Genomic DNA, 17,089 nt, shown 5'->3' on the forward strand with positions numbered 1-17,089 from the left:
ACAAGCTACAGCAAAGCTGGAGCAGAGTCGTTCCAACGCACTTTCACTGGCAGCAAGAAGGAACTGGGGGGGGGGGGGGGGGGAGTGTGCAGCTCCCACTATACCGTGCCATGGAGGCATCATTCCAAGGGTCACTGGGGCGCTCCCCCCTATGTGTACTGCTAGGGGAAAATCTTCCGGCACCAGTGCACGTGGCGGGCACACACATATATTGTGGAATACACGTGAGCAATCACTCGAACTACTGAAAATTCTGGACCAAAATTCTGCATTCACCTCTCCCACCAACTTCAATGGAAGTTGTGTATGCATATTTAATGGAAGAATTTGGATTGTTTGCATTTAAATGTATGTTACACAGTTTCTAAAAAATGTTTGAGTGCGGGAAATATCAGTCTGTGGTTCTGAGCAACACGTGTGCAGTTAAAAACTATGGTGATATTATAATGCTTGAAAAGTTATAGAATAATTTTATTTTAAATGTCAAAAGGACAGAAATTTGAGAAATACAGGGAAACTAGACCTTAATTCCTACTTTTGCTTAGTGCATGATGAGAGGATTAGAATTGTTACGATTATGACAAATGGTTAAAGCTTAGTTACAATCATAAACATAAGAAGTCAGCTTCTATTGATGAAAGTGAGTGTTAACATTTTCTGAGCCAAGATTCAACAAAGCTAATATAAATGAGCCACTAGTTATTACTTTGCTTATTTATGTTGTTAGATTATTATCCAAGAGGGATTTAATGATACACAGTCCCATAATAAATTCACCAACATGCCTCTTAATTTTATATCTGTTGAAACACATAATGGAGACAGCTGATGTTTACGAATGGTCTCTGTTCAATAGGAGTGCTGCAATCTAAATGTACTGTAAGGGGTAACAGTACACGTCTTTCTTCATTTAAAGAGTTGCTTCAGCTGTTTGGCCTGTGATCACTTTATAACTATCTCATTTTCACTAACAGTCTAAATACCATTAACATTTGCTGTGGTAATGAAAATTGGCAATTGCACACAAGCAAGTTTATCATTGTATTTTCTACTTACATAAAGTACATAATTAATTGGTAACTACTTTTGTTTTGCTTAGAGAATCAAGAGATTAGAAACCAAAACAAGTTCTACAAAGAAAGATGGACATTTCCTTAAAGCCAGATATAATGTTAAATTGGAGTTAAAATTGAGATTATTCCCAGTCCAGGCGACTAGACACACCCAAAATGTGGTTCCCTGTGCCTCACCCTCTCTTAGGCTAGTAGTAGCGGAGACCACCTACATGAGCTATTCTGGGCTGACAAGGCAGCCTCCACCACTACTCCCATGGCCAGGCTGAGGCCTTGCCTCTCCTCAAGCCACCACTACCTGTCTGCAGACAAACTGGGATCTGTCTCAGAAAGGGAAGGGACTGAGCAAAGGACTCTGTGTGCTGGGAGCCTTGCAAAGCCATGCTAATGTGGTGTAATGAGGGTCATTCCCATCTCAAGGTATGTCTACACTACACACTAAGCCTGAGCTCTGACTCAGGTTTGAGCCCATGCCCCCCTTTCATCCACACACAAAAAACAGTACGACTCAGGTCAGCAAGCAGTCAGGGCCCTGGTCCTAAGACCTTGTTGGGGGAAAGGGGGGAGGGTGTCACAGTCTGAGTCCCGCTGTGACCCGGGTCCTAGCCCTGTCATTTTGTCGTGTGGATACAAGTCAAGCCACAAATCTGAGTCACAAGGACTGCATAGTGAAGTATGGACACTTTAACACAGCTGAGACACCTAGGTCCAGCAATTGTAAACCCAGATTTACAATGCAGTGCAGACATTCAAGCATGGGCTGGGAAACACAAAGTCCAATACACTGGGTGACACAGACACAGGCTTAGTGTGCAGTGTAGATACACCTTCAGTGTCCTCTGCTAGACTGGTGTTGTCAAGGGTCCCAGAAAAGTAGATTTCAGAGCCCATGAAGATGAATGGGGTAGCTCGCACCTCTCTGAGCTAGTGTGTCATGCTGCCTGAAAATGCTGGCAGGTGACACTGCATTGATTACACTCAGGGTCATGTATTCAAGCTTTCCTTTGCAACCAAGAGAACTAGATACATTTTTTTTTAAATGAAAGCTGATCTTATTTTCTGGTTGTTCAGCTTTGCACCCTTACATGGATGATGAGCACACACAGCTCCTATTTCATTCAACTGAAGTCTGAAAAATCAGGCTCAAGGTGTCTCAAGTTGGGCATCCAAAAAAAAAAAAAAAAAACACCCACAAAGGGCCCAAAATCATATGCCCCTTTTCAAAATGTGGGTATGAGTGACTTACCCACGGTTACACAGTGATCAGAAGCACAGCTGGGTACAAAATACTATTAATTTCCATCTCCTGCTCTCACCACTAGAGCACACATTTAGCTTTAGTTTTTATCCTAATGAAATTAAAGTTTTAGTTGCAGCTGATTAAATAAATAAAACAAGGTGCATGTGACAAAATGTGAACATTGCCTGAATCGCATGTTTCCTTTTGCCATGTCCTTTTTATTGCTCAGCATCAAGTGACTCAGATAGGCTTACCTCTTAAAACTTTTCTGAAATTTTATACCATAGAACATTTTAAAAAGACAAAATGCTGCAAAGATGAGAGGTGATGCACTGCTATACATAATTACTGGAGAAATAAATAAGGGTATGCTCACCCCACCAGTACCAAGTAATTCAAATGATTTCAATGATCTTTTATAGCCATCTTTCATGCTTAGGATTAGAAGATACTTACTGGAATTCTGTCACTTAAGCATGAACAGAAGCACAATGCAGAAAGCAGCAAAACCAGCAAGTTCAGTTTAGAGGCAATGGACAGGAGTCCAATGCAATGAGACATTGCAGTCAGTCTAGAATTCAAAGAAACAAAAACCAATTATATAATATGTTAATACACATTCTTCACAGTTTTCAACATTACTATTACACATTCTGCAGTTGAGTATTATATTTATTAGACACACAAGGTGGGGGAGGCAATATCTTTTATTGGACCAACTTCTATTGGCAACAGAGACACGCTTTCAAGCTACATAGACTTGGATGTGAAGAAGAGCTCTGGTAGCAAATTTAGGGCCTGTCTTTCGGCCTTTTCACATCCTAGCTATGTTTTTGTTAACATGAGGTAACCAATATTCTACCCCTCCAAATGAAGGTGCACTTTTCTGTGAAATATCATGATATAATCTGCAAGCAAAATCCCACAGCCCTTACTCTGGCAAAACATCCACAGAGGTCAACAAGAGTTTTGCGTGAATTAGCACTGCAGATTTGGTCTTTTTATTTCCTGTGGCAACTCCAAAGAAGTGACTGAGGAGCTCAAGTGGAGTTCAAGATGGAGGCATTTCAATCACAAGATAGGATATGGGAACAAGGCTTTCCTCGGTCATCACCACTGTCTCCAAACAGGAGACTGAAAACCTTTGGCACCAGTTCAGCTGTGTCAATGGGGAAGGTTCAGATTCCTGCTGAAACCCATAACCCAGCCCTAACATAAATAATAATAAATAAAACAGTAGTAAGTTAGTTTTTCAGAAGGAAGGCAAAGAAGATGCTGTTCCTTAGCCAGTGCTTCAGTTTCTGAACTAGGCCACTGTAATATGCAATACATAAGGCTACGATTTAGTTACAGAGGTCATGGAAGTCATGGAATCTATTACTTCCAGTGACCTCTGACTTCAGCCTGCAGTGGTTGGGAGCTGCAGGGTCCCCCGCCACCCATGGGGGCAAGGAGCTGTGGGGTACCCCTGCTGCCTCTGGCGGCCCCCAGAACTCCCAGCCCTCAGGGGAACCCCCGAGCTCCCGGCCACTGAGGGAACGAACCCCAAAGCTCCAGGCTGCTGCAGGTTCCCGAAACTGCAGGTGGGTAGGGGTACCCCGCAGCCCCCAGCTGCTGCAGGCAGCTCCTAGCCCCTGTGCAGCTGCCCACTTCAGGCGGTTTGGGGACCCAGAGATCCCCATGTTGTCATGGATATTTTTTACTAAACATCACCGACAGGTCACAGCTTCCGTTAATTTGTCTTTTTTGCCCGTGACCTGTCCGTGACTTTTACTAAAAATGTCCATGACAAAATCTTAGCCTTAGCGATACACTATGACCAATTTCACTGGTTTCTCATCTGGGCAACAGAGTACAGTACTATTGTGGCCTAATGCCTCAATTTCTCGGGAGACACTGTTGTGTGATTTCAGCCAATGCCATTTGCTTCTAAGGGTATGTTTACACTACCCACCGGATCGGCGGGCAGCAATCGATTCAGCAAGGATCAATTTATCGCATCTAGTCTAGACACGATAAGTTGACTCCTGAGAGCTCTCCTGTAGACTCCTGTACTCCAGCTCTGCAAGAGGTGCAGGTGGAGTTGACGGGGGAGCGGCAGTAGTCGACTCACCGCGGTGAAGACACCACGGTAAGTTGATCTAAGTACATCAACTTCAGCTATGTTATTCATGCAGCTGAAGTTGCATAACTTAGATCGATCCCCCCCTAGTGTAGACTAGGGCTCAGAGGAATGGGCTGAAAGATACAAATGCTGACCAAAAGGCACATACAATTTTCCCCTCCCACAATTCTTAACAGCAATTGCTGTTCACCATACAGGAAACAGATTTTTCTTCTGTTATAAAAGTGAAGACACAACTGAACATAGAAAAATTAATTTATCCCCAAAACAAAAATCTGAAAATCTGATAAGTAAGAAGTTCACCAAAGCAGTGACAGAGAACTTAGAACACTCCCTAAAAATAAAACTCAAATGTACTGATAAGACTGGTGACAAATCACAATACAGCTCTCTAAAGGATACAAGATTGTGCCTGCCTGGAATTCTGCATGCCCCAAAACACTTAATATCTTGTGTAGTTTACAGTTAAGCAGGAAGAGTTAGATGTTAAATGTAAGGGGATATGTTCATAGAGAAGCATCCGTATCTTGCCACCTTGTTACAGGACAGAAACATTCAGATGTAGTAAGACATTTTCAGACTAAGTTTTAAAAGCATAAAAAGCATGTGTGCGCGCACGCGTGTGTAAAACAAAACAAACTTTTTCCCTGTCCACAAACATGGCTTTGTTTGAGACTTCATAAGCTTGCTGTATTTTAAAATGTTTTAGCTGTTTGTTTCTTATATCTTGTAGCAGCTGAAAATGGAAAGATGGGGATCTATATATGGTTCCAAAAGACGATAGGATTTGTAATAATAAACTTGTTTTTCAATATAAAAATAAAGGAAATTTGCACAGGTGTAATTACCAATGTAAATTTCCCTAACATAGAAAGGGCCTTTGTTTTAAATTATCCTCTACCTTTTCTCATAAAAAATTAGGTGCTAAAGAGACTACAGACATCCAGACTCAAACACTTTTGTTCCCAAGAAGCAAGTGCTCATGTCATAGCATGCAATGTTTTCAGTGATGTGGCTCATTACCAGCTGAGAGTTTCCACTACAAGAAAGTTCTGTTCAAGAGCTTCTGAAAACCTCATCTGTATTGGTGGCTACAGTAACAGTGCTTCCATTATGCTCTCTATTAGCAGAGACATTTTACTGATGTTACTAGTTATGCATCAGTAACTGCTGGACAGCTCTGTGAGTGCAGCCAGTAGAGGCCTAGGTGACAATTCAAAAGAATTGAACAGGAACATATTTCATGAATTCTTACTGCGGCTGGGTATGCACCATTCTTTTGTGTTTTAACTCTCAATGTGCAGTGTGTATTATGTGCTTCCAATAACTCTATAAGAAACATTATCTGAATTTTGATCAGCCATGCTATAGGAGCACATACCACTGACTTCTCTTGTGCCCTTGTCATAAATTTAAAGGCCAGAAGGGACCATTGCGATCATCTAATCTGACCTCCTGCACACTGCAGCCCACAAAACCTCACCCATCCACTCCTATAATAGACCCATAATCTTTGGCCGAGTTACTGAAGTCCTCAAATCATGATTTAAATGCTTCAGATTACAGAGAATCCACCATTTACACTAGTTTAGTGCAAGTGACCCATGTCCCATGCTGCAGAGGAAGGTGAAAAACTCCCAGGGTCTCTGCCAATCTGACCCGGGGGAAATTTCTTCCTGACCCCAAATATGGCAATCAGCTAGGCTCTGAGCAGGTGAGCAAGACGCACCACCCAGACACCTCTACTCTATGTTGCAGCCAACAGAATCAACAGAAAGTATAATAGTTCTATCCCTGTTCTCAGCTAAAGATCAAGGAAGGAATACTGAGATTATAGCAGCCTTGCAAAATTGTTAGGAAAGTTTACCAGCCCAAGCACAAAATCTATTCTGCTGCCCTTTACCAAAATGGCTGGTCATAATGAAAATACTAATGATATTTTACTCACTCATCAGCAAGATTCACTCTTGTCAGGTAGAACTTTTCAAGGCTGCATTATAGAATGATAAAACTTTTAGTGAAATTTGAACATGGATCTTGATTGCCTCATGCAAGCTGCTGAAGCACCTCAACTTGCATTGGCTTCAATGGGATTTGAGAGCACTCAGACTGACAGGATGGGGGCCCTAATATGGTGGGTTTTTTGTTTTTAGTTGTTTTTTTTTAAAACAGTAAAGGTTTTAAAAGATGAATGCCTAATATGGATACTACTCAGAATGTTACAGGTCACCTATGTGTCAACTTGAGATACTAATTTCAATGTAGCTATGATGATCAAAATCAAATATGGTATCAGCTTAATGGGGAGTCTCTATCTGGTCATTCCAGACAAACTAATTCAACATTCTAGAAAGTTTTTACTATCTAACTATTATGAACCTATGATATGACCGACAAACATAACAAAGCTAAACTAATTCAGGAAAACATAGAAGTGATGCCTCCTCACCAAAGCATTCTTTGCATCTGAAAAAGACATGTTTACCTGGGGTGGTGGGAAGAAAGCCATCCAAAGGAATACTGTAAAAAGATTACCGTATAGGTAAAGCATGTGCGTTTTGTTGAAATAATTAACTGCTTAAGATCCCAGATCAATAACAATATTGCAATGCAAAATTTAAAACCTTTTCATTAAATGTTTTAAATAAATTACTTGAAAATTATTCATGTTATTTTTATACCATAGCACCCAAAGAAACAAAACAAAATCGGGATCAGGCTCCTAATGCGTTCGGTGGTATATAAATCACACAGGAAGATTCTAGGAAAATGTATCTGTGCTGACCTGAAAATTTCACCTTAGTGCAATAAAGTCCACAGATCTATTACAAATGGTAGGTATTTGACCCTGCTTGCAATCTGGGGGCAGAACCAGACCTGTCAGTCACTGGCAGCAAGGAAACATCCTAGCTACCCGAAGTTCCCTCCAACTGAGAATTTCCACAGCCAAGATAATTTCATTCTACTTTCCTAAATTACAGGATGTGTTAACTATACTTTGAAGAAAAGGCATAGCAGTTTCTCCTAATGCAGAACCTGGGACTAATCTCCCTTAACATCCCCAGAGTCAGGTTTAATTTGTTAATTTCCATTTCTGTTCTGGACGATACATTTGTACTCAGGGTGGGCCCAATCTGTGAACATTACTACTTGAAGGACATTTCAAGATAAGCACAGATACATTTTCCTATTCATCATCATCATAAGGTCCACAGTTCTGTTACAATGGTATTGTCACAGCAATGAGCCTCCAGGATAGAAAGCAGGATCTCCCTTTAAACACGGACATAGAATCATAGGACTGGAAGGGACTTTGAGAGGTCTCCTGCACTCATGGTAGGACTAAGTATCTAAACCACCCCTGACAGGTGTTTTTCTAACCTGCTCTTAAAAATCTTTAATGATGGTGAGTTCACAACCTCCTTAGGCAATTTATTCCAGTGCTTAATCACCCTGACAGTTAGGAAGTTTTTCCTAATGTCCAACTTAGATCTCCCTTGCTGCAATTTAAACCCATTACTTCTTGTCCTATCCTCAAAGGTTAAGAAGAACAGTTTTTCTCCCTCCTCCTTGTAACAAACTTTTACTTAGTTGAAAATTGTTTAGTCTGAAAAAGAGAAGACAGAGGGAACATAAACCCAGTTTTTTCAATCTTCCCTCATAGGTCATGTTTTCTAAACATCATAAATGCGGAAATTATGTGTCTTCCCCTGGGCACTGAGGCGTGAACAAAATACTTCTGCAAAAACTGGCATTGGTCAGAGTTTGGATGACAAATATACAGAATGTGGTGATATTATGTATTGATGGCCATGTGGCCACCTAGCAAATCTCAATGCAAGAGAGACATGACTTCTCTATCTGAGATGGTCAGCATTTGTACAGATTGGTCTGATACCTGAAAGAAGGAAGAATGTTTCTTGAATTTACTTTCAGAATGAATGCTGTGACAGTTGTGAGGACTACTTGGCTGAATTAAAAAGTACAATAGTTGATCTCATTAGAGAGAGTTCCCATCTTCACCAACTCCTCTAATCGGAGAGGGTTGTTATTAGGACATCTACTTTAATGGATAGGAAGTACGACAGCACCTGTCACAGGAGTGCAATTGGGGTAGTGCTATAAGAACCAGAATACATTTCTAAGGCTGAGCTCTAACTCTGCAGGGCTGGAATCAGGACAGTTGTCCTAAGAAAGCCTTTAATGTTGGGATTTTTGCACAAAACTTCCATTTCCTTGCTGAGAACATAGTACAGAGACTTGACCTTTTGCTTTGACACTGTCATGCACAGATATTAGAATCCTCCTAGACTCTAGAGGAATTTGAGACAATGTTTCATCCTTTAAGGTAGTTAAAAGATGGACTCTGCTTCAGCCAGTAGAATAAAGTTCTACTTGTTCACTTCTCTCTAGGCTCCATGAGACTGATAATCATTTCATCCAAGTATCCATTCTGAATCTATCTGGTGCTGGATGGAGCACTGGGTTTTGGCAATCACAGACTTCCTCTGCAAGGTAGAGATAGCCAAGGCTCAATGTTAGCTTAAATCAAGCCTGAGAACCATAACCTCTTCAGACAGAAAGATAAACTGCATTATTGTTCCCAATAGGCTTCACTAAAAACTGGGATTTTTGTTTCTCTGACACCACTTGTTTTCCTTTATGACCAACTTCATCTTTTGTTAACATTCTTCAGAGAGGAGGTCTTGAACCCAATGGAATTCATCCTCAACACAGGCTTCTGACTGACTACCCTGGCACCCATATGTCTGCATTTATCATGAATCCAAGATATTCTACAAGCCATGTTGTTCTGTGTAGTTGTTTCAGCTCTATAAAGAGCTCTGATTAGCAAAATTTTCCAGGAAGAAGCAAGAGTAAAATTCCTTCTTTCTTAACACCAGTATTAATATTACCATCATCCTGGACACACTTGTCAGATCAAATGGTAATGATGAGAACTGAAAGGGGAAGGGGGGAAAGCTGCCATCACATGAAAGTTCTGAAGAATGATAAAATGGGAATGTAAAGATGAGTCCTCTTTAGAACTTGTTCAAATGTTTCAAATGGTCTACCTGATTCTCTAAGGCTAGAAATAGGATGGGGAACAGCCCTTGATGGGAATGGGTTATATCACTCTGATTTGAAGTAAATAATGGATGGTTTCATTCATATTCTAGCATTTCAGTGGGTAGCTTGAGCTCCCAAACAAGACACTTATTAAGAGGGAGCAGGAAACATAGTCCCTTCCTTTTGCCTCTGGCTTTTCTTGGCCTCTCTCACTCCCTGAAGCCTGCAGGGGTACCAGCCTCCACAAAAAACACCACAGAGCTGAGTGAACAATCTTCCCAAAAGAGAAGTGAAGCCCTAGCATGGGGTGGGTGAACTTTTTGGCCCAAGGGCCACATCAGCATTGCGAAACTGTACGGAGGGGAGGGGAGCGGAGGAAAGGTGTGCCTCTCCAAAGAGTCTGGCCCCCGCCCCCTCCCACTTCCTGCCCCTCTCAGAACTCCCGACCCATCCAATACTCCTTGTCCCGACCATCTCCTCCCGGGACCCCGACCACCCCTCAGAATCACACCCCCCCATCCTCCCCCCCCCCGCTCCCTGACTGCTCTGACCCCTATTCACACCCCAGGCAGGCCTCCCCTTCCCCCCTCCCGGTATTCCCACGCCTATCCAAATGCCCCTGCTCCCTGTCCCGACTGCTCCCCCGCAAACCTCTGCCCCATCCAACTTCCCCCTGAAACCGCTTAACCCCTCCCCCCCTTACCACGCTGTTCAGAGCGGCAAAGCCCCGCCTCCCAGCCAGCGCCAGCCACGCCGCCGCCGCACTGCCCGGCAGGAGCGGCAGAGGCCAGAGAACTGGCAGCACATCACACAGGCTGCAGGGGAGGGGGGGACTGCGGGGGACAGGCCAGGGGCTAGCCTCCCCGGCCAGGAGCTCAGAGGCCGAACAGGACGGTCCCACAGGCCGGATGTGGCCCACGGGCCGTAGTTTGCCCACCTCTGCCCTAGGATAATGGCTGGATATGTGAAAGACACATTGAGACAAATTGTTAGTCAGAAATTGGAAATACAAGGTTGGAATTTCCTTCAGAAAAGCCCTGCTGCTGGGGGGTGATGGTGGGCATTCCCCTGCAGCCAGTGACTGACAGGTCTGCTTCTGCGCCCAAGCTGCACGCCAGCTGAAGTACTCACTGCAATGAAGCTGTGAACCTTAGCTTGACCAACCCTGCAAACATTTAAGCATGTGTGTAATATTACTCTCATAAGCATTTCCCATTGACAACTCACATGAGTAAAATTATGCATGTGCTAAATCTTTTACAGCAAAGGTCCTCAACCTTTTTCTCTTTTGAGCCCCCCCCCAACATGCTATAAAAACTCCAGAGCCCACCTGTGTCATAATAGCTGGTTTCCTGCATATAAAAGCCAGGGCTGGCGTTAAGGGGTAGCAAGCAGGGGAATTCCCTGGGGCCCCATGCCACAGGGGCCCCCATGAAGCTACAATACTCAGGCTTCAGCCTCAGCCCCAGGTGGCGGGGCTCAGGGACCTGGACTTCAACCCCATGCGGTTGGGGTTCGGCTTTCTGCCCTGGGCTCCAGGGAGTGTAATGCTGGCCCTTCAGCTGCTGTAAATATTTGCCACAAGTACTCCTTTTCTTTTTGCGAATACAGACTAACACGGCTGCTACTCTGAAACCTGTAAATGTTTTCTCTTTCAGAGACTCCTGGCAAACACATGTCAGCAGCACTTATTTTAAAGGCCTGGTGGTGACTGTAACATGAAAAATCTAAATTAGTTATTTAGATAATGTTTATGCAAACAACCTCACAGTTTAATTTTAAACTTAATTTAGTCAATTAATTTGCTTAATGAATTCCTTCAGAACCTTAGACATTCACAGAAAACAGTATTTTCCAGAGGGCACCCACATGGCTTTATTCATTTGTGATCTGTTGTTTGAGCAAGGAAGAGCCAGGCACAGAACAGGAGATGCAGAACTACTGCTATCTATCGTCTCATCATACTGCAGCTGTCTGTGCCCTATCTAGTGGCTCACCAGATCCATCTCGGGGTGCCCAAATCCTGCCCTAATGCAGGTTGCTTTGGAAACTTGAAAGGAGTAAGAGGGCTGCAGCTGATCCGCCCAAAATGGTGCAGGTATCCTTTGTCCACATCTTTAATACCGAGGGGCAGTCCATTAAAACTACAGGTCTCACGTTCCGTGCGCCACCTTAAAGAAACCTCCCACTCAGCTCAAGATGGAGTATTTTAAGATTTGTCCTCAAAACTCTGAAGACCCTCCTATTGATCTGTACTCATAAGAATGGCCATATGGGGTCAGATTAAAGGTCCATCTAGCCTATTAACCTGTCTTCTGACAGTGGCCAATGCCAGGTGCCCCAGAGGAAATGAACAGAACAGATCATCATCAAGCAAGCAATCCCTTGTCTCCCATTCCCAGCTTCTGGCAAACAGAGACTAGGGACACCATCCCTGCCAATAGCCAATGATGGACCTTTCCTCCATAAATTTACCTAGTTCTTTTTTGAATCCTGTTAATCTTGCCTTGACAACATCCTCTGGCAAGGAGTTCCACAGGTTGACTGTGCAATACAATGATCAAATTATACTCTTGGGAGAATACTGCGCTACTGTGCATATGAAGAATTTATGCACCCTACAGATTTCTTTGCTTCCCTGCAGAAAAATGTCTCTGACCGGGAAGCAAACAGAAGCCGCAAAAGTGGCCATGCACTGCTCCCCAGCAGTATGGGTACGTTGTTTTGGGTCCCCGGAGCAGCCAGCAGAGTGGTAAACAATTGGAGGGGCGGGACTGGGGATGCCCCAACCAGGGGCTCCTACCCTATGCCAGGCTCAGCTACTAGTCCCAGCTGGGCTGGGGAGGATGGGACTTCCTCTTCCCCTGCAAGGAGCGTCCATGGCTGAATCAGATCCACCGCCAGAAACCTCTCCGGCTGCAGGAAACTCACCCCCACAGCTCCTCAGCTGTGGGGAGAAGGGGTCACCGTACGGGGAGCCCAACCCCCATGCATCCGGACCCACATCATACTCAGATTGCCCCACCAAGCCTCACCTCTTGCACCCAGAACTCTCTCAGTCACACCCCGAACCTGAACCCAAACCCACACCCTGCCAAGCATCACCCTCTGCATCCAGAGCCCCCTTGCACCAGACCCCACCCCCTGCCAAGGCCCACGCCTACATCCAGACCACCCCCTGCATTCAAACCCCCACCCCAAAGAGCCCCACCCCACATGCACCTGGACCACCCTGACTATACCCCCAGACTCAGACTCGCACCCCACTGAACCCTACTAAACCAACACCCAGACTCGCACCCCACCGCCAGCACCTGGACCCCACATGCTGAGCCCTCCACACCCACACACACCCCCACTGAGCCCCAACCACCTTCACCTGGACCCCCGTGTCCCATTGTGTCTGCACCCAGAACCTCACTCACCGCAATGAGCCCTTGTTCATCCAGATCTTCCTTGCACCTGGTCCCCCCACTAAGCCACCCACATCCAAATCACTCCACACCTGGATCTCCCTACACTAAGCCCCTCCCTACTTGCATCCTGCTGGGCTGAGCCTGCCTGCCTACATCTAGTATGCTTGGCACAGAGGGGTAGGGCCCCAGGGTGTTTCTGGGACAGTCTTGGCCCTTGTACTGTGTCAGGGTAGGTGCAACTCTACCACCAAGTCCATGTCCAGAGGTGAAAGGGCACAGAGTGATGTCCTACCTCTGTGCAGTCAGTGGCCTGTGCTCCCCACTGCCATGCTGGAGCCTCCATATTTATTTATTGACAAATAAAATTTGCAGAATTTTAAAATAGTGTGCAAAATTTTAAATTTTTTGGCGCAGAATACCCTCAGGAGTAAAACTGAGGTCTCAAAAGAGCAATGGGTTAACAATGATATGGCTCAAATTATCATCAAATGACTGCAGCAGGTAATCAGATAGATCATGAAGCTGACAATAAAGATCACTTTTATTAATCCTGCATCAGGAAACTGAAGGAGGCAGCTGTTTTGCCTCAGTTTAAATCCACCCTCCTACCCCCTCCTAACTAAAAGATCTTGTTCACGGCAGTGAGACTGATTCCGCTGGTTAAGGACATAGCAGCCTCTTGTAGTTTCTAACCATTACCAAAAGATATCACCAGGAGCAGTAAAATCACCTTAGATATTCTTAAGGAAGTGTAGAGATCAAAGTGATTTCTGAAGGTCCTCCTCATTGCTACTCCACACTTCCCCCTTAAATCTCACCATCGTTATGGTAACTAATATTCTCTTATTTCCCCACATCCCAGAGCTTGTGAGTTTACCAAAGTTATTTCAGAACAGAGTTTCACTGAATATGTTCACACCTGATATTCTAGCAGCTTCAGATAGCACTCTTCCTTAACCAAGGAGGCACCTGGAAGGATTCCACAGCAGAATTAGGATTTAGGGAATCATTACACATGCTGTTCCCAAAAAAGGCTGCAACCTCCCCATCCCCTCCCTCTAACAGAACAAGGAGACATCACTCCCTCCATAATTAAGATTAGGGGAGGCGGGGGGGGCAGGAGAGAGATACTTAACAGGACAATGAGTTCCAATGCCTTCATGGTCTTATGATCTCTGACTTGTATGACTGCAGTTGCTGGAACCAGGTGGTGGAGGACCTTGGTGACACCACCAGATGTTGCCAAGGGTGTCTCATGCAGTTTCAGACTGGCCAGGCTGCCAGCCAGCGACCAAAAAGTCTTCATCTTCTCTTCCCCTAGCCTGACTGCACAGGGGAACTAAGAGGGGTACTTCTTGCAGATGATGGTAAACTGAGAAAGCACACCACCATTCTGCATAGTATTGACCATTATGGGGTCAATTCCACTTTCCTCCACCACCTTGAGCACTACCTCAATAGTCTAGGGATCAACCAGGTGGACCATCCACCCTGGATGCAGTCTACATGGTCCAATCCTGTTGTAATGAGCAGCAAGCAGACCTAAGGTCACTATGGAAAATCTCACTGAGGATGAACATTATCTAGAAAGTTCCACTGTAGCAACTCTTGGCATATGTTGCCTCAAAAGATATAAAAATAGGAGCTGTGTGAGGCCAACACTGAAGACATTACTACAAGCATCCGGGGTGGATAAAAACCAATGATTTTTTTTTTAAATTTAATTGATTTTTTTTTAATTTAAATCAGATTTTTTGATAAAATGCATCTAGCAATCATCCCTGCATAATGCCAACTATAATAAACTTCAGAGCTAAGGGAGAACCATTCAAGAAATATATGTTTGACTGATGACATTTTAAAGAAAGTCACACCAGTGAACTGGTGGAAGTCACTTAAGCACTTTGGATTCAGAGACTGATGAAGTGATAATCTCACTTTGAACAGCAGTATCTTCTTCTGCCAGTGTAGAAAGAATATTTTCTTCCTTTGGACTAATTCATTCCAAATTGAGAAATCGTTTGGGACCTGAAAAAGCAGGAAAGCTTTTTTTTCTTCTCCAGATTACTAACAGGAAAATGAAGGTGAAGACGACTGACTTAGCTGCAGAAGCCAATATTTTATTTTAAGTTTCTCATGTTGACCTGGCTGACACTTTTTTTTTTTTAATATTTCATTTAACTATTTTAGTTTAAAACAATTTTAACAAAAACAAACCTGATTTTAAAACACCTGAATGTTTAAAAGAACAGGAGTTCTTAGCATAAGTTCTAATAAATTTGTTAGTCTCTACAGTGCCACAAGTACTCCTGTTCTTTTTGCGGATACAGACTAACACAGCTGCTACTTCGAATGTTTAACTACATTCAAAAATTCATATGCTTGTTTTGTTAAAATATTATGTTTTCTGTTAAAGAAAAAAAATCCAGAATACATAATGTTGTTGTTTTAGTTAAATAAAACAATTTAAATGTCTGTTTGGTGATGTTCTCCTCCTAATACAGCATGGCAAGTAAATCCTCCAAATATTAATGATTAACCTGTTGAACTGGAGATAGTTCACCTCCCAATCACTTCATAAATATCTGCTTCAATTACCTTGAGTAAATGAAATAACCAAATAATCATTCGTTTTCTGAAAAAGCTGTAAAACTAATCTGAAAAGTTTTCAAAATAAATCACTTAAAAATATATAGTCTGTACCTTCTAAAAATGAAATCTACATCTATCTCTGAGTTGTGAAGAATATGTATTAAGGTTATAACAACCAAAAAGAATGCACTTTTATGTAGAAATCCATGATTAAATCGAGTCTTCCTGACTAGCAATTTAAATCAATTTGATTTAAATAAAATCCACCCTGCAAGCCTCCATCTCACGTAAACTGACGTGGGGCCCACTCTTGGCATTAAATGTCCGTTATAGGCCTAAGCAGTTTCTTAAAAATAGGTAGTGATCTAGTCACATCTATGCTGGCTCTCATACATCCGCTTACATTCTCTCAATGTACTTGAAATAAATTTAAGGAATTTATGACAGGCTGTCAACCCTTACAACAAGCAAGAAAATTAGAGTAATAGTTATGAGACCTCAACTAGATACAAGTTTATGACTTGCTCCAGTAACTTGACGTGAAACAAAGAGTTGCTTTTACATCTTAGCAATATAAACTCCATTTAATAAAAAGCTATTAAAGTTTATGCCAACTTAAAATTCTCACTTGAGCTATTCCTCTCACCATGCCTCATCAGCAAGGGTCTGAATCAGTGGGGGTAGATTATTATTATTATACATTTATATTGCAGTAGCACCTAGAGGCCAACCAGGCCATGCACCCATTGTGCTAGGTGCTGTACAATCATATGGTTAATGGATTCTTGCCCCAAAGAGCTTACAGCCTGAAAGGGCTGATGTTTCCGTTACTGGCCTTTATCACCAGCTAACTCCTCTCCCTGGCTGCCCCTATGCCGGCACTTTTCTTGAAATCCCCAACGCTGGTGTAGCACCAGTCCAGCTCTACCAGATCGAGCAGCAGTTGGAGTGCTAGCATAGACAGAGCACAAGAGTTTTTACCAATATGAAGTCTAACCCCACTCGAAGATCTAAATAGCGGGGGGGGGGGGGGATAGGGGGAGAACATACCTACCAGCAGGTAAACTACATTGGTACTCCCACAGATGCTAGCAGTGGTGGAGTTGCACTGGTGCTAGACTAGCACTGGAGTTTCAGAGCAGTATAGACAAGGCTTCAGTGCACTCACTGCCTTGGATCCTCTCTCTACTCCTGCTCTTCAAATCAGACACGACAGGGGTGCAGTGTTGGAGCAGGGAGCATGGAGACCCATGTGATAACAAAGAAAGCCGCTTTGTGATAAACCACAAGTGACATGGCTAGTCAGCACTATTTCTGGGTGTAGCTAATCCTATAACCTTAACTATAAATTCCTTCCAGAAAAAGGGGAGCAGGGGAAGATGATATCAGCCAGAAAGGGCATGCAGAAGGAAAAGCAATCAGCTACTGGCCATTTGCTGTCCTGAGACCCAGGACACCAAACCCCAGTGTTGGATGGAAGACCAAAGATTTATCTGTTTTTTTAACTTCTTGGCCAGTGGCTCAAAAGCTGGCTATGTGGGTGTGATGGGTTCCCTCCCCCAGTCCCAGGGTC

The 17,089-nt window shown here is 43.5% G+C and overlaps 1 protein-coding gene across 8 annotated transcripts in view; it reads right to left on the reverse strand.

Annotated features, from left to right (window-relative positions):
- SIL1 (SIL1 nucleotide exchange factor) overlaps window positions 1-17,089 on the reverse strand; it is a 232,445-nt gene that overhangs the window by 173,646 nt on the left and 41,710 nt on the right. For 5 of the 8 annotated variants that reach the window (XM_038413758.2, XM_043520328.1, XM_043520327.1 and 2 more), the window contains one exon: window positions 2,770-2,884. In XM_038413758.2, coding sequence (XP_038269686.1) covers window positions 2,770-2,874 — 105 coding nt within the window. In that variant the 5' untranslated portion in view covers window positions 2,875-2,884. Of the gene's footprint in view, window positions 1-2,769; window positions 2,885-6,923; window positions 7,038-14,060; window positions 14,246-14,862; window positions 14,914-17,089 lie in introns of those variants that run through there. The other 3 variants (XM_043520329.1, XM_043520326.1, XM_043520332.1) reach the window with 3 other exon arrangements.

The sequence above is a fragment of the Dermochelys coriacea genome, chromosome 8, assembly GCF_009764565.3.
Source record: "Dermochelys coriacea isolate rDerCor1 chromosome 8, rDerCor1.pri.v4, whole genome shotgun sequence".
NCBI classification, from domain to species: domain Eukaryota; kingdom Metazoa; phylum Chordata; order Testudines; family Dermochelyidae; genus Dermochelys; species Dermochelys coriacea.